Below are 27,587 nucleotides of genomic sequence, written 5' to 3' on the forward strand. Positions count from 1 at the left end.
TTTTACTCTCTTTCTGTCTCTCTCCAGTGAGAGCATGCATCCTTTAGCAAAATTCATAAAGCAAACTAAACCTAACCAAAATAAAATAAAAGAACTGCATGACTTTCAAAAAATTTTCTGCACCAAAATAAAATGTTTTTTCACAAACTGTTTAAAGTCCTCTTTTGTGAGTAGTACTAAGGGGTTGACCTTTATCCTAAGGAACAGAAAATAAGCAGGGTAAGATCACTAATTAAATAGGTAACTTTGGCAATAGCTAGAGTAGACAGGTGCTAATGGCAGAGAACTAGTGAGGAATCTGTATTAATAGTCCACATGAGATGGTAAAGTGTTTGAGATGATTTCAATTGATATGATCAGAAATGCAAAGACTACGTCTAGCAATATACACAGCTAACAGAAACAGCGGTTACCTCAGAGAGGTAGAATTGGGAGGGAGAAAACGGGATATTTTACTTTATAAACATCTGGTGCATCTGAACTTTTTCTAAAGAATTATTTATTTAATTTATTATTATTATTATTATAAATTTGACTAGAGAGAGAGAGAAAAATGGCAAGTGAGACAGCAAGCTGCCAGGTCCAGGATACAAACTGCGGTTAGCCATTTAAGGAGTCTGGCACCTTTACCACCACGCCAACTGCCAGCACCACATCTGAATTTTTTTAAAAAGCATTCATTACTTTTATAATTAATAATAACAATAATTGTTTAAAAAGTATAGGTAATGAAGGTACACAAGGATTAGTAACAGTGGGGCTGGAGTAGACGGCTAGACCTGAACAATGCTTCAAAGGTTATACTATGAGTTGGTAATTGGGAAAGGACAGAGGTAACGGGTAATGAAGAGAAGAGGATAATAAAGACATAAATTAAAATACAGATATAAAAAATATGAGGCAGTCTGGGGAAAATACTTAAAAATAGTATTTTTAAAGTTCAGGTTGAGGGGCCAGCAGTTGCCCTGGGGATTAAGGTGCTAGAATCCCACACGGCTGACCACGGTTCAAGTCTTGGACCTGAGGGATTGCTTTCTCACTTTCCTTCTCTGTCTCTCTCTGGTGGGCATACATACCCTATAACAAATTTAAAAAAATAATAATAATGGGACCGGCAGTTGGTGTAATGGCTATGTCGCTGGACTCCCATGTAGTCGACCACGGTTCAAGTCCTGGACCTGATGGCTTAAAACGCACACTGGGCACGAGTGAGTGCGTGCATATCCAAGATCCCAAGAGGAGAACGGAGGAGAATGGCCTGTGGCATAGCTGCCACCCCCCCACCCCCCCGGAGGTGATTTCTTGCTTCTGTCTCTCTGGCAAGTGCACATGTCCTATATCAAACATTTCTCTAAAAAAAAAAAATTAAGTTTGAGACACATTAAAGTATCTAAAGTACTTATCATAAGTAAAACTAGGTGAAAACACAAGTCTACAGACAAGGAAGGAAGCCAGAGTTAAAAGGATTTGAAAATTATCAACAAATAAAATATAGCTAAAGACATAAACCAAAGATAATACCTGGCATGTGCTGTAGGGCCTTTCACATTACGTTTGAATCACCCTATTGTTTTATCTGTAATAAATCAGAAATTGCTCGGACAATTTTAACTAGTATTAAATTCTAGAAAATAAACTCAAATAGTGAGAGTACTTTGGTTTCTTGCTTCTCACTAAAAATATAAAAATTAAAGCTATTTTGGAAGTGACAGTTAAAGAGATGTAATGACGTATGGTCTGATGATTTCTTTTATGACTAAAACCACACCTATGCTTACACTTAAATTCACTTTAATTTTGAACTGCTTTGATCTTTACAATTTATCTTTAGATTACCTTTTTCTATTACTTTGTAAATCTTACAACAGCTTTTGACCAAAAGCAATATAATTCTGACCTGCAGTAATGATAATGCTTTATAATCTTCCTCTTAAAAGCAGAGGTTAAAAAAAAAATCTCTCTGAAGGCATCTGAAATTAAGGGACTTTGCTCTTGATCAGTCATGCACACAAAGAACCAATTTATCTCTGCAATTAGTTTTCTCAGTGCACATTCTATGAGATTGGACAGGCAGGCCGAATGCAGAATCCATATGGATGTGTATTAGGGCAGACTAAAGACAGTTCCCAGAGAGAAAGCAAACATAACTGCTATGTGAATAAACTAAATGAAAACATGATACTACCTAGCAGCCTCAGGAGTAAAGGAAAAGTGGTCTTACACGGAAGGGAGAGGAAAACGAGACCAGGGAGGACATTTGCCACAGAAACGCCTTTTTCCACATCATCCGACAGAGCTGTGCCTCAAGAGATAAGCATTTTGTATTTCAACTCTTCTACTTAGGCCACAGTTCAACAAAATGGAAAGGCAAAAGTTTCAATGTGCTGTAAGTTGGGTCACAGACTTCAATACCACTTTCCCTCTTCTCCCTTGACTCCCACCGTGCGCTCAGAAACCTCAACCCCCAGCCTGGTTCATCTTGCCTTTTACACATGCTGCCGTAACACAAGTATGGCAGTCCCCACTTAACCATGGAGATACATTTCAAGATCCCCAGTGGGTGCCTAAAGCCATGGACAGTACCAGACCTATACATATCAGTGATATAGTTCGGTTTATAAATTGGTAGACTAACAATAACTGGCCAGCAGCAGTGATGCAGTGGTAGTGCAATGCTCTGTGATACTGGACATGCCCAGGAAGGTACTGAGTTTGTGTTCTGAAGTCTTCCTGTACATGCAGGACACGTACATGCCTCAGATCTGGGCTTGTTAGGGCTAAGGGTGAATTGTAGGGTGAAGATCCTGTTGGGAGTGACTGTTTCTCTCTCTTTCTCTCTCATGGAAGAAACAAAATCAGCTTTTGGGACCAGCAGTGGCATAATGACTATGTCGCTGGACTCCCATGTAGTTGACTACGGTTTGAGTCCCAGACCCAGTGGCTTAAACTCATACCAGGCACATGTGCATGTGTGCCCAAGATCCTAAAAGGAGAATGGGGGAAAAGGGAATGCGGCGTGGCCATCCCTCCTGGGGAGGATTTCTCGCTTTCTATCTCTCTGTCTCTCTCTGTCTTTCTGGTGAGCGCACGCGCCCTACAGCAAAAACCTCTAAAAAAAATAATTTTTAAAAAAGTTTTTGAAAATCGGTTAATAAAAAAATAGAACAATATACAGTTGACCCTTGAACAATATGGGGGTTAGGGATACTACCCTCCACCCTCCATGGAATTGAAAACCCTCACATAACTTTTTTTCCCCACTCCTTATTCACCCTCTTTATGTGAGAAGAGGCACAGGCAGGCAATCTTGAAAGGGTATTTACAGCACAGCCCATCTTTAGCCCTGCAGCCACTTAGGATCATAGGGATGCTCAGTGTATTCAGGTAGACCGTGGGACACAAACCCAGGGTCTTTCCACATGATTGGCCCATGCACAACACTTTTTTTTTTTTTGAGAGATTTTTGCTATAAGGCACGTGCGCTCGCCAGACAGACGGAGAGAGAGAGACATAGAGACAGAAAGCGAGAAATCACCCCCCAGGGGGGATGGTCACACCACAATCCCTTCTCCTCTATTCTCCTCTCAGGATCTTGGGCACACACGCACACGCGCCCGACGTGAGTTTTAAGCCACCAGGTCCAGGACGCGAACTGTGGTTGACTATGTGGGAGTCCAGCGACATAGTCATTATGCTAACTGCTGGTTCCCAACATTTTTTTTTAAGTTTGCTATAAGACACATATGCTCACTGGAGAGACAGAAAGAGAGAAAGAGGGAAAGTGAAAAATCACCCCCAGGGGGGAAGGCCATGCCGCAATCCTTTCTCCATTCTTCTCTTGGGATTTTGGGCATGCTCACACACGTACCTGGTATATAAAGCCGCCAGGTTCAGGACTTGCTGGTGACCATGTGAGATCCAGCCACTTTAACCACACCACTGGCTGGCCCCCATATAAAACTATTGACTCTCCCAAAACTTAACTACTGGGTCCAGCAGGTGGTGCGGTGGTTAAGGTGCTAGACTCCCACATGGCTGACCATTTGAGTCCCTGACCTGGTGGCTTTCTTTCTTTCTTTCTTCTCTCTCTGGTCAAATTTTTAAAAATAGTAATAATAATAATAGTAAATAAAATTAAATAAATAATTCTTTAAATAAAGAAACTTAACTACTTATAGTTTACTGTTGACCAGAGCTTTACTAATAACAGTCATTAACACACATTTTGTATATGTATTAAATACTATATTCTTACAGTAAAGACACACGAAAAATACCATGAAGGAAGTCATAAGGGGGGCAAGGTGGTAGTGCATTGATAACACAACTGGATGCGCATGGGAAATGTCCTGGGCTCGTGTCCTAGGACCTCCCTGAGCACACCAGGCACGTGCATGCAAGTCCATGATCTGGACTAGCTGAATCTAGAAGGCAGCATAAAGACTCCTGTTGGGGGCCTCTCTCTCTTTTTCTCTCTCATGGAAGAAATAAACTTTGAAAAATATAAAACATAAGAAAAAGAAAATATATTTACAGAACTGCACAGTATTTATTAATACTGTAAGTTTATACTCCTTACAAGATAAATCTTCTGTTAGTATCTACATCAATGTTGTCTTATCTGATAAAAATGTTGTCTTACAGGATAAAAACAGTGGAGTTTAATACTACTAACACTAGACATCAAGATAAAAACATGATGTGAAAAAGAAATTCAGAGCCAGTTCCATGGCCCAATGGTTAAGGCAGCCAGATCGCACATAGCTGACTATATGGTTCAAGTCCTGACCTGGAAGCTTGAGAAACACTCTGGGTGTGTTGTGTGTGCATGCCTAAAATCCCAGGAGAGAGAGAGAGCGATGAAGAAAACAGCAAACAGCATTGCTACATTGCTATATGACCATTCCCTACAGGGCATGCTCGCTTCTCTCTATCTCTCTCTTTCTCCGGTGAATACATACTCACTCTAAAAAAAAAAAAAAAAAAAAAAACCAAGAAAGGAAAGGAGGAAGAAACTTCTAGTTATTTACAGATATAATGATTTGTATACTGATAGTGAAGATGCAGCAATATGATTGATTGCCTTTTGATAGCCCAAGGTTGTTAGTTGATACAATTGCTTCATGGTAGCCTAGCCTATATACTAATGAATGAATTGTTATAAAAGATTTATGGGCTTATTCAAGATATATGATTCTGCATTACTAATCACAATAAAAAATACATGAGAACCATAAGAGATTACTTTTTAACGTAATTTGCAATGTACCGGAGATAAACTGCTCACATGGAGATGATTAGCATAACACAGCATTTCACGCAAATACTTAATAAGATCTGACTCACCAAAATAGTAACTGTAAGTGGCTATGAAATGATTACAGTAGTACAGTATATAGTAGGTTGTCGGAAAAGTCATAACATATTTTTCTATGCAAAAATGCATAATGACTTTTCTGACAACCCAATAGTACAGTTAATTTTATGCAATTATGATTTAATACTGCATCTTTAAGTTTGTTTACATTTTTCTAGACTGTGAAGTTTTTTTGAATTATCTCAAATCTCAAAAAAAGTTTCCAGTATTGGGACCAGCAGATGGCATAATGGTTACATCACTGGACTCCCATGTAGTCAACTGTGGTTAGAGTCCAGGACCTGGTAGCTTAAACCTCACTCCGTGTGTGTGTGTGTGTGTGTGTGTGTGTGTGTGTGTGTGTGCCTGCCCAAGATCCTGAAAGGAGAATGGAGGAGAAGGGATTGCAGCGTGGCCATCTCCCCTGTCGAGTGATTTCTCACTTCCTGTCTCCCTGTCTTTCTGTCTCTCCAATGAGTGCACGTGACCTATAGCAAAAAATAAATAAATTAATGACTATTTTTCAAAAAAAAAGTTTCCAATGTTTTTACTGAAAAAAAGCCCACATAAATAAATGGACCCATGCAGTACAAACTTGTTTTAATCAAGGATCTACTGTCCTCACAATAAAAGTTATGTGAATGTGGTTTCTGTCTCACTCAAAGTGTTATTGCACTGCCCTTCGTATAACCCACCTAGAAGTGGGTAAATGAAACAGAGGAAGGTGAAACCATGGATCAGGGTAACACTGTAGTCTGCCAGTAACGTGTAAACCTATTGTTTAAAGCTACAATCTTCTATGGTAGAAAGGACTCACACATCTTCCAGGCTTCAGTTTCCAAACAACCAGAATGGATTTTACTTTTTATGTATCAGTTTATTTTTAAAACTCCCCTTGCACTTATAAAAGCTTTCAGGTACAGTCTGCTTTCCTCACATATTAAAAATAGTTTTACTGTAAAATAAGAACTAGTAACTTTTTAAAGCTACAAATAACATATTCCTTAATATGTGTTCAAGTTATAGAGTTTTGCTAAGGAAATTTTTATTTTTTAAGTTTACTTCTTTATTCTGGAAGAGAGAAAGAGAGATATACCACACCTGATAGGGTCTCAGTGCCAGCACCCAGGCTCAGCTTCAGCCAGTCTGGATCATGGGCGCATTCGATACTCAGGGGGATGCTAACTGGCAACCTTCACATGGGGGTCTGCCTCACAGAATCTTTGCATTTTAGTGCTGTAATAGTCCTCTTGTTTTTGTTAGGTTTTTGCCATAGGGCACATGCACTTGCCAGGGAGACAGAGAGGGAGGAGGGAGGGAAAGTGAGAAAGCCCAGGAGTTATGGCTACACCACAATCCCTTCTCCGTTCTCCCCTCGGGTCCTTGGGCACACATGCACATGCGCTCAGTGTGTTTTCTAAGTGCTGGGTACAGGACTCAAACTGCACAGTCAGTCATGTGGGATCCAGTGACCTTAACCACTACACCACCTAGCTGGCCCTACTTTGGTGCTGTTGTAAAAATTCAATTGACAGCAGGACCAACAGTTGGCATAATGGCTATGTCGCTGGACTCCCATGTAGTCGATTGCTGTTCGAGTGCTGGACCCAGTAGCTTAAACTCACGCTGGGCGCGTGTGCATGCATGCCCAAGATCCTGAGAGGAGAATGGAGGAGAAGGGATGGAGGCATAGCCATCCCTCCCTGGGGGGTGATTTCTCGCTTTCTGTCTCTTTCTGTCTTTCTGGTGAGTGCACGTGCCCTATAGCAAAAGCCTCTTCAAAAAACAAAAAACAAAAACAAAACAAATTCAATTGACAGCTACAAGAAAGGGTTTTAAATGCTCCCAATATAAAGTAATGACAAATGTTTGAGATGATGAATATGAAATTATTCCAACCTGATCATAACATATTGCATTCATGCACTGAAAAACCACACTGCACCCCGTAAATGTGGACAATTATTGTGTCAACTAAAAATAATTTTAAAAAATCAACTCACAGTATATGTAAATATATTTCTAGAATTTCTATTTTATGATTTTGTTTTTTAAAGTAATTATTTCAAATTAATAAAGTCTAGAATAATTTAGTAGTAGTATGTTTATAAAAATATCTTGAGGGCCAGCTGGTGGCATAGTGGCTAAAATGGCTGGATCCCATATTGTGGGATTTGGGTCCCAGACTCAGTGGCTTGAAAAACACATTGGGGGTGTGTGGTGCATGTCCAAAATCCCGAAGGGAAAATGGAGAAGATATTGTGATGTAGCCATTCTCCGGGATGGGGTGCTTTCTCACTTTCCCGGACTCTCTCTGTGTCACTAGTGAGTGTATGTGCCCTATTAGCAAAACATGTTTACAACTCTTCAGGCCCAGGCACAGTGATGTCAGTAAGAAGGTGCTGTTGCCCAGTGACTTAAGTAACATGGGAGGTCAAGGTCCAGTCCCTGGCCCAAACTAGACAGGCCAGTGCCTGCCTGTGAGCCTAACTGACTGGAAGGCCAGAGTAGGACAGTGACATGGCAAGACCCTGTCAAAATCTCTCTCTTGAGGCCAGGAGGTGGCATGGTGGTTAAGGGCACTGGACTCTCACATGGCCAACTGCCATTTGAGTCCCAGACCTGGGGGCTTGCTTCTTCACTTTCCCTTTCTCTCTCCCTTTGTCCCTCTCTGGTCAAATTAAAATATAATAAATAAATAAAGTTAAATAAAATATTTCTTAAAAAAATCTCTCAAAAAAAAATTAAAACTTCGATGAAATAATACAGTAAGTTACTGTTAGATCACAAATTAAAATTGGGAATAACTATTATAATTGGTATATGAAATATCATTCTAGGTACACTTACATCTACAGTATATCCATGGATTTAATGTTTACAACATTATCTATGACTGTTCTAGACAGCCATGATTTATGACAGCCACCATCATCATTTTGCTAAGTCACCAAGATGAATCATGTGTTCTAAGGTTTGTGTATACATGTGAGTAACTCACCTAATGAGTAAGCCTAGCAGAATAGAGCACGCATATCTCAGCAATGGGTCGTGAGTCATTCTCATGTTTACATTTCATGGATAATATTACATGTGACAGTGGTATTTTCAAATATGGAAATCACAATGATTTTTTGTTTGTGGGTTTTTTTTTTCTTTTTTGGCCATACAGTATATGTACTAGTCAAAGAGAGAAGGAAATTATCCCTCAGGGGGGTATAGCCACACCACAATCTATTCTCCTCCATTCTGCTCCTGGGATTTTAGGCACATGCATGTGCATGCATGCACACACACACACACACACACACACACACACACAGTATACACGCACAGAGTGATTTTCAAGCTGCCAGATCTGGAACTTGAACTGCAGTCTGCCTGTGGGAATCCAGCACCTTTAACCACCATGCCATCTGCTGGTTCCAAAATCACAATAGTTTTTGACTATATTAATCAAGAATGTCAAAAGCCTACTCTAGTATTTAAAGTGTTAAAGAGTGGAACAAGCAGATGGCATAATGGTTATGTCACTGTACTCCCATGTGGCTGACTGTGGTTCAAGTCCCAGACTCGGAAGCTGGGAACTCATGTCGGGTGTGTGTGTGTGTGCATGCCCAAGATCCTGAGAGGAGAATAGAGGAGATAGGATTGTGGTGCAGTTATCACCCTGGGGGATGATTTTTCACTTTGTTTCTCTCTGTCTCTCTAGTAAAAGCACACATTCATAGCAAAAAGCTCTCTTAAAAAAAAAAGTGTTAAAGGGTACTTTACCCTGGGTCCAGCAGGAGTATGGTGGGTAAGGGTGTTGGACTCCCATGTGGCTGACCATGGTTCAAGTCCTGGACCTGACAGCTTGGCTTGCTTTCTCCCTTTCCCTCTCTCTCTCTCACTCTGTCACTCTCTAGTCAAAATAAATAAAAGAAGAAAGAAAGAAAGTTCAATAAAATAATTCTTAAGAAGTGAAAAAAGAGTATTTTACCTGGCAGGGAAGATACTGTGATCATAAAGAGTACTTCCTATAATAACAAGACAAACAGAGTATCTTCACAATTAAAAAATAAAAAGAGGGGAGAAGGAGCTGGCCCCATAGCCTAGTGGTTAGAGGAGCCAGATCCCATGTGGCTGACCGTGCCTTTTGAATACTGGTCTGGGTGGTATGAAAAGCATACCAAGTGTGGGGCCAGCAGGTGATGTAGTGGTTAAGGCACTGGACTCCCACATGGCTGACGATAGTTTGAGTCCTGGACTCAGTGGCTTGAAACTTACGTCAGGCGTGTGTGTGTGCATGCCCAAAATCCCAAGAGGTAAACGGAGAAAGGATTGCAGCATGGCAATCTCCCCGAGGGGCTGATTTCTTACTTTCTATCTCTCTGTTACTCCCTGTTTCTCTGGTGAGTGCACATACCCTATAGCAAAAATCTCTCTTAAAAAAGAAAAGAAAAGAAAAGAAAAACAGGACCAGCAGTTGGCATCATGGCTTTGTCACTGGACTCCCATGTAGTTGACTGCAGTTTGAGTCCCAGACCCAGTGACTTAAACTCACGCAGGGCGCACGTACATGCGTGCCCAAGATCCCAAGAGGAAAACGGAAAAGAAGGGATTGCGGCATAGCCATCCCCCTTAGGGGTAATTCTCACTTTCTGTCTCTCTGTCTTTCTCTGTCTTTCTGGCGAGCGCATCCACCATAAGACAAAAACCCCTCAAAAAAAAAAAAAAAAAAAAAAAAGCACACCAAGTGCATTGTGTACATGCCCAAAATCTGAATTAACTAGTTATTCTCAAAATAAGATATACAAGTGGCCAATAGATACATTAAAAGATGGTCAATATCGTAGATGGTGTAATGGTTCTGTCACTGGACTCCCATACAGTTGATTGCAGTTCAAGTCCTGGACCTGGTGGCTTAAAAAGCTCACACAAGGTGTGTGTGTGTGTGTGTGTGTGTGTGTGTGCCCAGGATCCCAAGAGGAGAGTGGAGGAAAGGGGACTGTGGCATGGCCATCCCCCCGGAGGTGATTTCTCGCTTTCTGTCTCTCTGTCTCTCTCTCTCTCCAGTGAGTACATGTGCCCTATAGCAAAAATCTCTCTAAAAAAAAGATGCTCAATATCATTAGGAAAATGCAAATCAAAACCACAATGAGATACCACTTCACACCCATGAGGATAACAAATCAAAAAGACAGATAATAACAAGTGTTGAGATAAATGTAGAGAAATTGGAGTCCTTGCACCCTGCTGGTGGCAATGTAAAAACAGTGCAGACACTTTCAAAACAGTTTGGCAGTCTGTCAAAAAAAATTAAATGCATGATAATTACCAGATAATCTATCAATTTCACTTCTAAACATATACCCAAGACAAGTGAAAACATATGTTCGCACAAAAACTTGCATATCAACGTTCATAGAAGCATTATGCATACTAGTCATAAAGACCAATCCAAATGCCCATCAGTCAATAAAGAGATAAACAAAATGTAGTATATATCCACACAAAGAAATAGTATCCAGCCGTAAAAAGGAATGAAGTACTGATGCATGCTATATTACACTAAGCAAAAGAAATCAGACTTGGGGACTAGCAGGTGGCATGGTGGTTAAAGTGCTGTGCACTCCCACATGGCTAACCATGGTTCAAGTCCTGGACCTGGCAGCTTGCTTTCTCACTTTCTCTCTGTCTCTTTCTGGTCAACTTAAAATAAATGAACGAATAAATAAAATAAAATAATTCTTTTTTTAAAAAAAAGAAATCAGAATTAAAATAATACATATGATTTTATTTGTATGAAAAGTCCAGATTAGGCAAATCCATAGGGACAACAGGTAGATTAGTAGTTACCAGGAACTGGGGCAAGGAGGAATGGGGACTACTAATAAGTGCAGGGTTTCTTTCTGGGGCAATAAAAAATGTTCCAGAATTAGTGGTAATAATTTTACAAACTTGTGAAAATACTAAAGGCCACTGAATTGTGTACTTGAAAAGAGTGAATTATATGATATGTAGATTATCTCAATAAAATAAAGAACATATTTTATAAAATTATGTGAATTGACTATTTGAATAAAGAGTATGAGACACCAGAATTAATAAAACAAAATGCTGTGGATATTTAGAATATGTAAAACATTTTTCACTAAAAAGTGAAGAACTGACAATTCCTGTAATAACTGAAATATGTACTATCTTTTCCATGTTTGGTGACTAAAAACAAAACAAAAAAAGTTTGTTGAACCAAAGTCATAACTAGGCAATGAAGAATAAGTCAAAAATCATGAAAACATGCTGTTCTTTTTTTTTTTTTTTTACTATAGTACCATCATAGTTACTATACACTGAAATTCATTCAGTAGAAAAAAAAATGCATATAAGCAATCAGTATTAATGAAATATCTAAAAGTGAATTCATAACCTGAAGAGATTTATATAATCTTTCTCTATTGCACTTTTAATAGTTTCCAGCTTTAACAAATTGTGTAGCTCTCGACTCATAGCCATTTCTGTTGTAGTTATGTGGAAAGTTGTCAAAAAATATTTCCTTCTAAAATAGTTTTATCTTTTTTTGCTTTACTGCTAAGACTCATACAACCGTTTAACACATTTACCTTAAAATTTGTAAAAAAAAAAAAAAATTTGAAAAAAAAATATCACTAACTATATATTTTTTTTTCATTAGGTTAAATAAGTTTTTTTTTCATTAGGTTAAATAAGTTATTTCAACCCAGAGTTGAAGTTTGAGAAAGAAAACCCCTAAAGCCCTTTAGATTTGCTTGCCTCCAGGTGAGTCAGGAATAGAGACCATAATAGGAGAAAACAGAGAGTGAGAGGTTTGTACATATTTCATCACATAAAACACTAGCAAAAATGGACAGCCACAAATTCTAGAGCTCTCCCAGTTCATATATTAATAACATTAATGTTCCTTAAGTGAGATATTATTAAAGTTGTTAGAACTTAAACTTTCTCCACAAAACCTTAATAACTAGCCTGCTTGATAATATTTGGCTTAAAGTATTTATACATAACAACAATCTAAGTTTACAGTACCACTATACTTAGCTGGGTATTCTGATAGGTTTAAATTGTCTACTGCTTTAATATTTAGTTGAGAAGAAAATAAGTATTTAAAAAATTATTTTATTTAGCTTTATTATTATTATCTAGCAACTTTAACTATCATATCACCTGCCAGCCCCAGGAAAATATATAAATTTTTACCTATAAATAAAAATTATTTTTAAATGTTAAAGTATATATGTGAGGAGATTTCTAAAAGGTTATAGAAAATGAAATAAAATTGAGTTTATTTTAGTATAAAAAATTTTGAAATCCATGCATTTTGGCATAATACACATTTTCTATGAACTTTCTGAAGACTTCCCCATATAAACACAAGCACACACATGTAAGTTTTACTGAGATATATTTTACATAGCACAGATTTTACCATTGTGAACTCATGCTTATCTTCAGTTAATCCCAACTCCCAGTCCCATGGAACCACAGATCTGCCCTTTGTGTTTATAGTTTTATCTTTTCTACAGATTTCATATAAATGAAATCATATAATACGTTGTCTGTGACACAGGAGTGGGAGTTAAGGTGCTGAACTCACTCCCTCATGGGCAACCGTGGTTTGAGTCCTGGACCTCACTGCTAGCTTTCTCAGTTTCCTTTTTTCTCTCTCTCTGTCTCCCTCTGGTAAAATTAAAAATAATAATGATGATGATGAATACAATAAAATAATTCTTTAAAAAATTGCTATAGTATGCAGTTAAAATTGTGCTTAGAAAGAAGTTTTCAGATTTATATGGATATATAAAAAAAAGAGAAAAGCTCTTAAGGATCAGCAATGCCAGTGAGAGCTTATTTCTTTGCAAAGACTAATAGTAAGATTGATAGGTCCCTAGAGAATCTGACAAAGGAAAAAAAATTGTAGCAAATATTAGGAATTAAAACGTGAACAATTCAGGGGCAGCAGGTGGTAAAGGCACTGGATCTACATGGTTGTCTTCACAGTTCACAGTTGTAGTCTTGGATCCGGTGGCTTGAAAATCACTCTAGGCACATGTGTGTGCATGCCCAAAGTCCTAAGAGGAGGATGGGAGAGAAAGGATTGCTGTATGGCTATCCTCCCCAGGAGGTAAGTTCTTACTTTCGCTTTCTCTCTCTCTTCTCTCTCTCTCTCTCTCTCTGTGTCTCTCCAGTGAGTGCATGTACTCTGCAGCAAAAACAAAACAATGACAAGAAGAGTGAACATTACAACCAATTCTGTAAATATTAACAAGGTAATAAAATGATCTTATGATAACTTTATTCCAATAAATTTGACAATTGTAATGAAATACTTGGTTGTCAGAAAAGTCATGATGTATTTTTTCATGTTTTTCAAAAATGCATCGTGACTTCTCCGATGACCTAATAAATTCTTAGAAAAATATAAATGATCAAAACCACAAGGAACAGGAGCCAGCAGGTGGTGTGGTGGTTAAAGGTGCTGGATTCCCACATGGCTACTGCGGTTGGAAGATGGGAGAGAAAGGATTGCCATGTGGCTATCCTCCCTGGAGAGTAAGTTCTCACTTTCCCTTTCTCTCTCTCTCTGTCTCTCTCTGTTCAAATTAAAAAATAATAATAACAAATGAAATTAAATAAATGAATAAATAATTCTTTTAAAAAACACAAGGAATAAAAATCTCAAGTTATGAAATGACTAAAAAATTTCTATTTGTAATTAAACTATTAAATGAAAGAAATTAAATGTGTAACTCAAAACTTCTCACAAAGAAAAGTCCAGAGTCAGATGGTTTTACCAGAAAATTTTACTAAGTATTAAAGGCAGAAATAATTCTAATTGCACAAATTATTCCATAGAATTAAAAAAGAGGAGCCACTCCCTAACTCATTTATAAAACCAGCAATAAGGGAAAAGTACAAACCAAAAATAATAAAGATAAATAGGAAATTAACATAATTAATATCAGAACAGTGGTTATTGTAAGGTAGGAGTGAAGAGACTGTAACTGGGAAAAGGCAGTCAGTGGAGGCTTCTAAGGGTTGATGATGTTCTATTTCCTGACCTCAGTGACAAGTTTCCAAACATTTGCTTTATCAAAAATCATTAAGAGGCACATCTCTGTTTTGTACACTTTGGTGCATGGGTACCATAATTTTAAAATTTTAAATGGGGGGCCAGCAGGTAATGTGGCGGTTAAAGGCACTGGACTCCCATATGGCCAACCAGGGTTCGAGTGACAGAACTGGCAGCTTGCTTTCTCACTTTCTCTCTCTCTCTGGCCAAATTAAAATAAAAGAAATAAAGTTAAATAAAATAATTTTTAAAAAGCATTTAAAATTTTTAAAATGCTTTTATTTTCTTTTTTGAGAAATTTTTGCTATAGGGCATGTGCACTTTCTGGAGAGACAGAAAGCGAAAAATCACCCCCTAGAGGGATAGCCACATTTCAATCCCTTCTCCTCCACTCACCTCTTAAGATTTTGGGTATGCATGCACATGCGCCCAGCCTGAGTTTCAAGTCACTGGGTCTGGGATTTGAACCATGGTTGACCATGTGGGAATCCAGTCACCTTAACTACCACACCACCTGCTGACCCCTTAAAATGCATTAATTTTTTTTTAATTATGGGATCAGTGTCACTAAATGAGAGAATAGAATAAATGCTTGTGGACACACATTCTTGGACTTCAGTAATTTTCTTGATCATATCTTTAATTACTATTAAAGGCTTCCAATTTTCTCTTCTTGGAAATTAAGTTCTACAGACTAATCTCTTTACTGTCTACTAGCTTCAAATCCCATGAATACACACTGGAATCAATAGCTATAATTACATTTGCACTAAGTTCATCTATTTTTTTTTTTTGGAGAGATTTTTGCTATAGGGCGTGTGTGCTCGCCAGACAGACAGAGAGAGACATTAGAGACAGAAAGCGAGAAATCACCCCCCAGGAGGGATGATCACGTGGCAATCCCTTCTCCTCCATTCTCCTCTCGGGATCTCGGGCACGCACGCACACGCACCCAGTATGAGTTTTAAGCCACCGGGTCCGGGACATGAACCGTGGTCGACTACATGGGAGTCCAGCAACATAGCCATTACGCTAACTGCTGGTTCCCAGTTCATCTATTTTTTATTCTACTACTCTTCCTATTATGGGGCTCTGTCTACAAAACCCCAAATTCAATCTTGGGTGATAACACATAAAGATTAACCAATATCTGTATTGCTGCAAGATGTACAATAAAAAGACAAAGAAGCAGGCATATTGTTTACTCTGGAACTGAATAAACATCAACTCAGTAGTTTTTCTGGGAACTTATCTGTTTCCTACCATTGATTATTTAAAAGTATTTGTCTTCAGCTTTTGTCTACCCAGTCCACGCTCAAAACCCAGGCAGCTGTCTACAGAAAGCTTTCACAATAACAGAACATTTGATTTCTTGGTCTGAAGTATGAATTATTTTTTTATTAAGACCCAGTCATTGGATTGTGTCTTCTCTGCAACAATAGTAAAAGAACAGCTAAATGGACACAGCTGAATTTTATTTTGACAGCAGTTACAAAGCCTATATTACTACCATAAACTACTGCTTCTACCTACCTTTCTAAATGCTTTAAAATCTCCTGTAAGGTGAGTAAGCAACAAAATATAGTATACTAAAACAATTCTGACCCAAATTATGGCAACCCAAACTTTGGTCTACATACTGTCATCAATTTGACAAACTTAAATAAAAGTAGTATTTCCATCATAAAATGTCTCACTTTTGGAACATGAGGATTAAATTCCACAGCTCTATGAATTGCTTCCACAGCATTAATTTCTGCTGTGCTTAACCCTCTTCTAGAGGCGGTTTCTGGAGAGAATCTGTAAGGAAACCACAAAGAAGAAATGAATATACCAAAAAGAAAAAAAATCAAGAATGTATACCATAATGTACCACAATGAATCTAAGAGGTTTCTGGTGATGGCCAAAGACAAACCAGATGACTATTAAAACTAAAAATAAATTCTTCTGGTTCAACACATAAAACAAGGTAGTATAAGGAATGGAAGTCTGCAAACTTAAAACCTAGATTTAAAAAGCCCTCAGAAGTCCACCGAAGGCATACTTTGGGAAAGGTAACAATGCAAGAAATGCTACACAGGGACATCCTCATGAGAATCTCACAAAATAGAAGAATTTTTTTTTTTATCAATTTTTTATCTGAGAGGAGACAGACTGTGAATATTCCATTCTAATTCATATCAAGACATAGTAACCTAAGATGAAAGAAAATGGTCACCAATTGGTTGCTCCTGAATATTTTATTTGTGGACTAAAGAAAATCTATTAAGGGCAACTGAAAATACAAAGAAAGCAGAATATCTCAGAACTGTAAGAACAGATCACATGAAACCTGTTTCCCTACCACACACTCTATCATTACCATCATAGCTACCATTTACTATATGTACTTTGTAGATGGTGCATTAGGCACTTAACATCCATAATCCTCACACAATCAGCCTACTGTATTATTATTTTCCATTTATAGATGAGGAAGAGATTCAAAATTATTAACTGATCCACGTTCTACAGCTGATATGTGACAGAATTTTCATTTGAGTCCAGGTTTACTTAACTCTAAAAACCTTTTCTTTCCACAATACAGAGTAAGAAGCTTCAAAGTCCCAGAAGATCAAGCGATATTCATAAGAAAGTAGGAAGGAAAAGGGGCGTTGTTTAAAGTCATTGGAAGAAAAACATGACATTGAATTTAGCAGTCTTTTCAAATCATTAAAATTTTCATAACTACTTACTTATCTGAAACAGTCCTTGTCTTCAACAATGCTGCTGTATAACAGATTGCTGCTGACTTTGGGAGGCTTATATCTGTAATAATTTTCAAGTTAGGTAAGAATTACCAAAACAATTTAAGATAGTTTTTAGTAAGAATAATTCATAGGGCAAGTTCAACAGACACAGTATCGTGACAGAAGCACCTAGACATGTAGTTGGAGGACCTGAATTTGAATCTTGATTCTATTTATTACCTATGCATCCTTGACCTGATACAATGTCTTTGAGTTTTCTCTTCTCAGAGTACACAATAATAATTTTGTGGCAGACATTAAGTCTATGAAAGCTCTCTGCGCAACAATGAGAAGTGCTCAACAAATGCTTATAATAATTTGCTTATGATAGCACTGTTCCAGATGGAAAGGCTCAGAATAATTAGAACTATGTAAAAACTCCATCTACTCAAAGCGTAAAAAGATTAGGAAAAGGGAACCAGCAGTTAGTGTAATGGCTATGTCGCGGGACTCCCACGTAGTCGACCGTGGTTCGCGTCCCGGACCCGGGGGCTTAGAACTCACGCCGGGCGCGTGTGCGTGCATGCCCAAGATCCCGAGAGGAGAATGGAGGAGAAGGGATTGCGGCGTGACCATCCCCCCTGGGGGGTGATTTCTCGCTTTCTGTCTCTATGTCTCTCTCTGTCTGTCTGGCGAGCGCACGCGCCCTATGAAAACCTCTCCAAAAAAAAAAAAAGATTAGGAAAAAAATTTAGGGCCAGGCAGGTGGCATGGTGGTTAAGGTAGCTCAATTCCACATGGCCAATTGCACGGTTAAAGTCCTGATCCTGGTGGCTTGAAAAACATGCTAGGAGAGTGTACAAGTGTGCCCAAACTCCTGAGAGGAAAATAGAGGGAAGGGGATTATAGTGTGTCCATCCCGAGAGAGTGATTTCTTTTTCCCTCTCTATTTCACTCTAGCCAATGCACATACCCTATGGCAAAACTAAAAAAAGAAAAGAATATCTTTCTGACAGTAGTTAAATACAGGTTGATACGATCAAGGATAATTTTTATTTTTTCTTCCTCCTGAATTTCTGTCTTTTCTACATTTTTTTAAAATTGCTATAGAGGGGAACCGGCAGTTAGCGTAATGGCTATGTCGCTGGACTCCCACGTAGTCAACCGCGGTTCGTGTCCCGGACCCGGTGGTTTAAAACTCACGCCAGGCACGTGTGCGTGCGTGCCCAAGATCCCGAGAGGAGAATGGAGGAGAAGGGATTGCGGCGTGACCATCCCCCCTGGGGGGTGATTTCTCGCTTTCTGTCTCTATGTCTCTCTCTGTCTGTCTGGCGAGCGCACGCGCCCTACAGTGAAAATCTCTCAAAAAAAAAATTGCTATAGAGCATGTGAGCTCATGGAGAGACAGAGAAAGAAAGAGGAAAGTGAGTGAGGATCCCCAGGGAAATAGCCACACTGTACTCTCTAGGGATTTGGGGCATATATATACACAGCATTCAGTGTATTTTTTCTTTTTTCTTCTTTTTGGAGACGTTTTTGCCATAGGGCACGTGCGCTCCCCAGACAGAGAGAGACAGAGAGACAGAAAGCGAGAAATCACCCCCCAGGGGGGATGACCATGCTGCAATCCCTTCTCCTCCATTCTCCTCTCGGGATCTTGGGCATGCACGCACACGCGCCCGGCGTGAGTTTCAAGCCACCGGGTCTGGGATGCAAACCACAGTTGACTACATGGGAGTCCAGCGACACAGCCATTATGCTAACTACTCGTCCCTCAGTGTATTTTTTCAAGCCATTGGTCTGGGATTTGAACCACACAGTCAGCCATGTGGGATCTGGCTGCCTTAACCACCATGCTACCAGCTGGCTCTTTTTGAATTTTCTTAAAGGATTTTTTAAAGAGATTTTTGCTATAGGGTGCATGCACTCACTAGAGAGACAAACACAGAAAGGGAGAAATCATCCCACAGTGGGGGTGGCCACGCTGCAATCCCTTCTCCTCTTGGGATTTTGGGCACGAACGCACATGCTCCCAGCACGAGTTTTAAGCTGCCAGGTCCAGGACTCGAACCACGGTTTACTACATGGTAGTCCAGCAACATACACCATCTGCTGGTCCCATAAATGATTTTTTTAATAAAATAAAAAATAAATTAATCTGGAGCTATAAATAAATTTTATGATATAAATCCCTTTTTAAGGAATGCCCCAAATAATGCTATCAGCAGAGTAAGACCAAAGAACTCTGCTGACAATTTCAATTCCAGAGTTATACTAGCAAATGGAGAAGTAGGGAAGTAAACTCACTTTTACTTCTTCAGGACTCTCGAATGGTCAGAACCAGGGATTCATGAAAATTACTGAACACACAGAAGCATATCTGTTTGGATATACTCTATGAGTTTTAGCTATATTTTATTTTAAAATTTATTTGTCCTTTCTTTCTTTATGATAAAGTACATGTACATACACATGAGAGTATGGGAGAGAGAGTAGAAGCAGCGAGGTGGGTATATTTATGAACAGGAGAGATGGAAGAAGAAAGGAAGGAGGATGAGAGAACAGCACCCCACCAGGGTCTCAATGCTGCAGTCCACCCTAGCCTCAGCTAGCTCTGGATGGGTGCACACGTGCCTGGTGTACTTAGGTCTCTTCACTGTATACAAACCCAGAACCTCCCCTTGTGGTCAGCTTTATAGACCATCATGTTTCACTCTGTGCTGTCATCTGGTTCCAGTCAACTTTTATTTTATTTTTAGTGAATCAGGTCCTATTCCACTTTTTTTCTATTGAATCCCTGAGCTTGCTCATCATAGGTATCAAAAGCAGGCCATGTACCCAGTAAATTACATATGGAAAGAATTTCTCACAAAATTCTCTATGAGCCTATGCTATTCTGAAGCACTGACTAAAAATTCCAGATGTTTAAAAGAAATAAACTTTTCTTTCCAAGCATAACACATTTCAAACTTTCCAAATCATGGGGATTCCCAAGCTAATGGGTAGGAACTTACAACAGAACAAGTGTGAATAAGTGACTTACATGTATTTTGTTACAGTGAAAGATATGGCCAGAAACATTATGCTTGTTAGAAAGTTTTCAGCCTGAGGTTAAAAACTAATGCCTCACTCAGAATGAAACAGAAGCGTCTAATGTGTCTAATGTTCTCTGAACTCCATTTGTGATAAACTAGCATTTTTATAGTAAAATAATAAAAATAGCCAATATATATTGAAACTTTACTATGGAAGTCTGATGAATAAAAAAAAAGAAAAGGAATACCTGTTTTTTTTTTTTTTTTTTTTTTTTTTTTAAGGTTTTTGCCATAAGGGGTGTGTGTTCCCTGGAGAGAAACAGAAAGGACAGTGAAGAGAAAAGTGAAGCCCCCTCCACCCCCCGCCAGGGGGGATGGCCATGCTACAATCCCTTCTCCTCCATTCTCCTCCTGGGATTTTGGGCATACACACATGTGCCCAATGTGATTTTCAAGCCTTCGAGCCAGGACTCAGACTGTGTTTGGCCACTGGAGCCCAGTGCCATAAGCACTACACTACTAGCTGGCCCTGGGATACCTGGATTTAAGTTCAGACTTGCTCCTTATTGGTTGGGAGACGTTACCCAATACTTAACCTTCTTGAACTCCAATTTCCTTATTTAGTAACTAGAGAGAGTGAAAATACTTGTTCTACCACTTTGCAAGATTATTATAAGCATCAGATGAGATAAATTATGCTTTGTGACTAAAACAGCATTGTGGGGGAAGGGGGTATCATGGTATAATAAGAACCTGTCAGGAAAACCTCTCCCTCTTCTCTTTCTCCTGGACTTTCTCTGCTGATAAGAAGAGAAGTAAAAACAATTTCACTAAATAACTAAAAATAAATAAAGATCATTGTAAAAATGTTATTTGGAATATCCCTATACATACCGCTATGCAACTTCTGTTAGCCTTTCTGGACACTCCAAAACAAATGAGGTACCTTCCTAAGAGCACAACACCCATATCTTTCCAATGATCTCGTTTAACACACTGTTTTCTCTGTAACAGCTGTTCTTACAGTTCACACAGGTTTTTTTAAAGAATTATTTTATTTAATTTTGTTTATTTATTTACTTATTTTAATTTGACCAGAGAGGGACAAAGCAAAAGCAAGATTGAGAGAGAGAGAGATAAAGTGAGAAAGCAAGTCGCCAGATTCAGGACTCGAACCACAGTCGGCCACGTGGGAGTCTAGCACCCTTAACCACCATGCCACCTGCCAGCCCTGAGTTCACATAGTTTAGGCCTAGTCCACTGTAAATCCCATGAGGGCCAAGTCTTTATGTCTTCTTGTTCACCACTGCATTTCAAATACCTTACTTATATTAGGCATTTAATAAAGAAATGAATACATTTTTTTCTTTATTCATGAAAGGGCACATGCAAGAACACATGAAAGAGAGAGAGATTAAGAATGAGTAGCACCCTCCAGGATCTGGTCGTGCTGAGATATCCCTCCTCCAGTCCTCCAGCCTCTCAGATCTTGGGCATGCACACACGTGCTTAGCATGTTTTAGGGTGACCAGGTTGGGAATCTGAAACATGGTCACCATGTGGGATCCAACTTCTCTGGAGTAGCACATTATCACTGTACCACAGAATCAGCCCCAAATGAATAAATTTTGACAGAAGAAAAGCTCTCCCTTGCAGGGTTTTGCTACCAAAAGTCCTAATAAGGGTACTTAATAGCAACTTATACCTATACATACTGAATAGTAATTGGTGAGAATGGAAAGGAAAATTAAAGAACTAATAGAATAGGGTCATATTTATGATACATAGTTATAAAAAGAATATTTTCACTATGCTATCAACTAAGACAAATATGACTCACCATCGTATTTTGCTAGGACTGCCTGAACATCTGCATAGGCTTGTAATTCTAAAAGTGATTCTAAAAGATTTTCATGGATGTTCAACATGGTAAGAGGAGGAAATTCTTTCATCAACTGTATATTGGAAGGAAAAAGAGATTAAAATCATAACAAAGGAACTCAATACAGCTGAACTAGATTTGTTAAAGTAAAAAATTCTTTTGTTTCTTAGCAAAACTGTTGAAATCTAACTCTTTTTTTGTTTTGTTTTGTTTGTTTGTTTGTTTTTGAGAGAGAGAGATTTTTGCTATAGGGCACATGCATTTGCCAGAGAGACAGAAAGTGCGAAAACACCCCACTGGGGAGATAGGCAAACCATAATCCTTTCTCCTCCACTCTCCTCTTGGGATTTTGGGCATGCATGCACATGTGTGCAGTGTGAGTTTTAAGTTGCTGGGTCTGGGACTCGATCTGAGGTTGACTACATGGGAGTCCAGTGATGAAAGCATCATGACATCTGCTGGTCCCAATACCTAACACTTAAGAAATGTATGTGTATTAAACAAATATCTTGTTACAGAAGCAACCAATTAAAAAAGTGATTCTACATTAAAATAATTGGAATTAAGCTATAGCTTTAGTTTTCAGAGGATGAAACATAATTGTCCTGTCACCAAATTTACTTACATCTCTCATTATTTTTACTGCTTCTCTTATTCTTCCTAATTTTCTTGCACACATTGCCAATCTTCTTTTAATATATACCAGCACATTGGTATCTCTCCCTGTTTAGAAAAACAAGTGATACAACTTTCTATTATTAAGTACTATTTCATTAAAATATTACCCATTAACTTTATTTGCTTACCCTATAAGAGTCGATTATTAAATTGTATCAGATTGGAAGAATATTAACGACTGCTGAATTAGATAATGAATACTGAATGGGAGTTCTATTTTTGTGTCTATTTGAAGTTATATGTACTTAAACTTTTAGCTTAACTATATATTGAATTACTTTTGCTTCTAAAAGTAATCTGAGTACAGTACATATAAGTTAACTTGCATATGATTGACATGTAAATTTTAATATTAACACAAAAGAGACACCAGCAGTTGGTATAACGGCTATGTCGCTAGACTCCCACGTAGTCAACCGTGGTTCGAATCCCGGACCCAGTGGCTTAAACTCACGCCAGGTGCATGTGCATGTGTGCTCAAGATCCCAAGAGGAGAATGGAGGAGAAGAGATCACGGCATGGCCATCCCCCCTGGGAGCTGATTTCTTGCTTTCTGTCTTTCTGTCTCTCTCTGTCTTTCTGGCAAGAACCCGTGCCCAATAATAATAACAATAACAATAATAATAATAAAAAACTCTCCCCCCCAAAAAACAAAACAAACAAACAAACAAAAAAACCCACATACATTAATAGAAAGATATAACATCAATCTTTTCTTTTTTAAGAGGTTTTTGCCTTAGGGTGCATGCACTTGCCGGGTAGAAAGAGAAAAAGAGAGAGTAACAGAAACAGTGAGAAGGAAAGTGAGAAATCACCCCCCAGGGGATTGGCCACGCCACAATCCCTTCTTCTCCATTCTCCTCCTGGCATCTTGGCCTGGCATGCACAGGCGCCCAGCATGATTTTCAAGCTACTGGATCTGGGACTTGAACTGCAGTCGGCCATGTGGGAATCCAGTGATGTAACCGCTATGCCATTTGTTGGTCCCTATAACATCAGTCTTTTAAGTTTCTGTATAAACAACCCATTATTTTAATATTATCTTCTGTTTTAACTAAAAAACAAACAAAAAAGTCCAAAAAATATCTCATTGCTAATATAAACTTTTTTCAACAGCAAGTAACTAACAAACTATAAAACTACTTCTAGTAAGGGCTGATGAATACTTCTATAACTATCTCATAACTATATTTGAGATCATACAAGGACAAATGGGTTACTCTTTTATAGATGTAGTTTCATTGCAAAGTTCTAGGCTGCAAAATTATATATTCCCACAGTCATGTGTTACAAAAACATGTTTTAATAAAACAAACTGCATACATTAGTTTAGAAAGAAAATATCCAATTTTAACTTCTACAAACAAAAGATTTAGAAGTTAACTGCTAGCAGATAATGTGTTATATAAACATATTTCAATTTATTGTCTACTATCTGCCAAAATCATGAAACTAAAACCCTCTGGCCACAAAAATAGCAGGAAGCAGCAGCATTGCTGATTCTAACATCTTTGGTTAAGTGTCTCAATCACAACTGGGAGAGTAACTGTAAGAATGGAAAGAAAGAATCTCGGTTGCTATGGCCGGTCTGATCCCAAACACATGGAGAAAAACCAACCAAAGAAAGAATCAATGCCAAGTATGAAGTTAGATTTTGTGCTAAGAATTAGATGGTCTGAAAGAGGCTGTTCCTGGGCATTACAAGCAATATGTGCATGGTCTGACAAGTAAACCAAATGATGTACATTTACTGTTGCTTGGAGTAATGGTGAGGACAAAGGTAATTGCTACTTATCATCACTAGAAGGCTCACTTGAATCCTCAAATTTTTAAAAATTATTTTATTTAACTTTATTTATTATTATTATTTTCCAGTTTGATCAGAGAGAGACAGAGAGGAAAGTAAGAAAGAAAGTCACCAGGTCTGGAACTTGAACTATAGTCGGCCATGTGGGAGTCCACCGCCTTTAACCATCATGCCACCTGCTGGCTCCAGTTCTGAGTATTTTTTAGTTACTTTCATGATCTGCCCAATTCTTTCTGTGAAATAAATTGTTGTTATGTCTCAGAGCACCACATTTCCTTATTTTTTTTTTCCAGAGAGATTTTTGGTATAGGGTACCAGCACTCACCAGAGACAGAAAGTGAGAAATCACACCCCAGGGGAGATGGCCATACCACAATCCCTTCTTCTTCATCCTCCTCTTGGGATTTTGGGCATGCACGCACAAGCACACACACACATGAAGTATTTTAAGCCACCTAGTCCAGGACTTGAACTGCAGTCAACTACATGTAGGAGTCCAGCAATGTAACCATTATGCCATCTGCTGGTCCTACCAAATTTCCTCTTAATAACCAAAGTACATCTATTTCCATCTACAAGCATTATCTGGCTAACATATTTCTGGCAGACATATTTCTGTCTTGCTGGCTTGTAGGTATTATGAATAGATTAGTTACCTCTTACAAAAAGTAGCTAACCTCTAAGTATTAAGTTTTTTGTTATTTTTCTTCTGCTGTTTTTATTTATTTATTTATTTTTGTTTTAGCTATAAGGCACATGTGCTCACCAGAAAATGGCAGAGAGACAGAAAGTGAAAAACCACCCCACCAGGGGAGATGGCCACACCAAAATCCCTTTTCCTCCATTCTCTCCTCAGGATTTTGGCCAAGCACACATACACGCCTGGTGTGATTTTCAAGTGGTCAGGTCCAAGACACAAACCATGGTCGGCCATGTAGGAATCTAGCACCTTAACCATCACACCATCTGCTGGTCTCCATTGTTGTGTGTTTTAAACATACAGAGTCAATTGCAGGGGCAGGCAGGTGATACAGTGGTTAAGGGCGCTGGACTCCCACATGGCCAACTACGGTTCGAATCCCAGACCTGGCAGCTTGCTTTCTCACTTTCTCTCTCTCCCCCCGCCCTCTCACTTTCACTCTCACTCTGTCCTTCTCTGTCCCTCAAATTAAAATTAATTAATTAAAGTTCAATAAAATAATTCTTTAAAAAAAAGAGTCAATTGCAGGAGCTAAAAGACAGTGAAAATCAGTTGAGATTTGCTTACTCAGTTGAGCTTCATGCTGAGGACTTTGGTGCTGGCACTGCTGTGACCGCTTATAAATTGTTTCTCCTGCTTTGAGTGCCTGTTTAAATAACCGTTCGGCATCTGCAATGGTTGTGGCTTCTTCCTCAGCCAGTAGAACATACGCAGTGGCACAGCTGTAAAGAAACAAACATAGTGATTTACAGTAAAATGATAAAACAAATATTTTCTCTTAGATATTCCTTTTGTTCTACATCCTGTAGCCTTACCTATACTTTCCACCTTTGAGAGTGGAAAGAGACTTCATTCAATATTTTAATTTATTAGGGGCATATTGGTATAGTCTTCATGTCTGATGCTACAATTTTTCTACTCTATTTTTCTCTTTGCTCTTTATCTTTTAATATTTTAATTATTATTATTGTAATTTGACCAGAAAGAAGGAAAGTGAGAAAGCTACCAGGTTCGAGACTCGAACCATGATCAGTCACGTGGGAATACAGCACCTTAATCACCACACCATCAGTTGGCCCTGTTACTCTTTATTTTTCTGTTTTATTTCTATCTCCATTCTTTGATCCTTCGTCCACTGTTTCCTTTTTATGGAAGAGGGAAAGAAGATATACAGGATTATCTGAAAAGTAGCTTAGGAGTTTCACTAGTTTCTCTCTAGTGGTCAGACCTGCTTTTAGTCACTACATACTTTGTAATATCCATCTCATGTGGGCAGGTCTGAGAGTGAAGACTGGGAAGAAAGTCTCTTGGCCAAGTGAGCAGTTAACAGCTAACTCAGAAACATATTCCAGGATTAAACCTCCTTCCCAAACTGAGTATTCCTTCTGTATCCCACCCCATCTTCCTGTGGGCTTACCCACGATAATATGCAGCTTAACTTCCCTAGGTCTGAGTTCCACTCCTTTCTGCTACTGTCCTACTCTAATTCCTCACAGCCATGCTTATTCCTCATTTTCATGTCTTCACTCCATTAAAACACAGATCTTTCTTTGTAACTTCTAAATCAACAACTGGTTAGTAAGTTAAACTAATTATTGTTTTTGGGGAAAGAAGGAAAAAAAAGTTTTTCTTCCATTCTTAGAAATAACAAGTACATCTCTTCTGGAAACAATGTCCTTGGTCTTATTATCTAAACCTGAATTGTCCCATAGTCTAGTCATTGGCCACAATGTTACAGAGCACTTGAAATGTGACCAGATAGAATGAAAATGTGATGTATCTGTAAAATACACATTGGATTTGAAGACTTAAAAGGTAAAACCAGGGCCAGCAGGTGATGTGGTGGTTAAAGACACTGGACTCTCACATGGTTGACTGTGGTTTGAGTCCTGGACTTCTTGACTTGCTTTCTCACTTTCCCTATCTCTCTCTCTCTATCTCATCAAATTAAAAAATAATAACAACAAATGTAATTAAATAAATAAATAATTCTTTATTTAACAAAAAGAGGTAAAACACATCATTAATAGGTCTAAAAGTATACTGGTTATATGGTAAAAGAAAAGTTTAATAGTTTAACTATAGCTAAATAAAACATTATTCAGATTAATTTTACCTATCTCTTTTTACTTTTTAAATATGGAATAGAAAACTTAAAAATTACATCAATGGTTCACATTATATCTCTATCAAATAGTGTGGTAAAAGTACAAAGTCAGACACAAAACAAAGTAATGGAGGGCCATCTGGTGGCATCATGGTTAAAAAGGCCTCGTTCAGCAGTTAGCGTAATGGCTGAAGGTGCACA

General features: G+C 38.5%; 1 protein-coding gene across 9 annotated transcripts in view; it reads right to left on the minus strand.

The window, feature by feature from the left end:
- ST7L (suppression of tumorigenicity 7 like) overlaps positions 1-27,587 on the minus strand; it is a 79,635-nt gene that overhangs the window by 19,674 nt on the left and 32,374 nt on the right. For 8 of the 9 annotated variants that reach the window (XM_027772308.1, XM_027772309.1, XM_027772306.1 and 5 more), the window contains exons 7-11: positions 25,847-26,001; positions 22,720-22,817; positions 22,053-22,167; positions 17,184-17,256; positions 16,145-16,247 (exon numbers count right to left, since the gene is read on the minus strand). In XM_027772308.1, coding sequence (XP_027628109.1) covers positions 16,145-16,247; positions 17,184-17,256; positions 22,053-22,167; positions 22,720-22,817; positions 25,847-26,001 — 544 coding nt within the window. The remainder of the gene's footprint in view (positions 1-16,144; positions 16,248-17,183; positions 17,257-22,052; positions 22,168-22,719; positions 22,818-25,846; positions 26,002-27,587) is intronic. The other variant, XM_027772307.1, reaches the window with a different exon arrangement.

The sequence above is a fragment of the Tupaia chinensis genome, unplaced genomic scaffold (assembly GCF_000334495.1).
Source record: "Tupaia chinensis unplaced genomic scaffold, TupChi_1.0 Scaffold000270_2, whole genome shotgun sequence".
Lineage (NCBI taxonomy): Eukaryota > Metazoa > Chordata > Mammalia > Scandentia > Tupaiidae > Tupaia > Tupaia belangeri.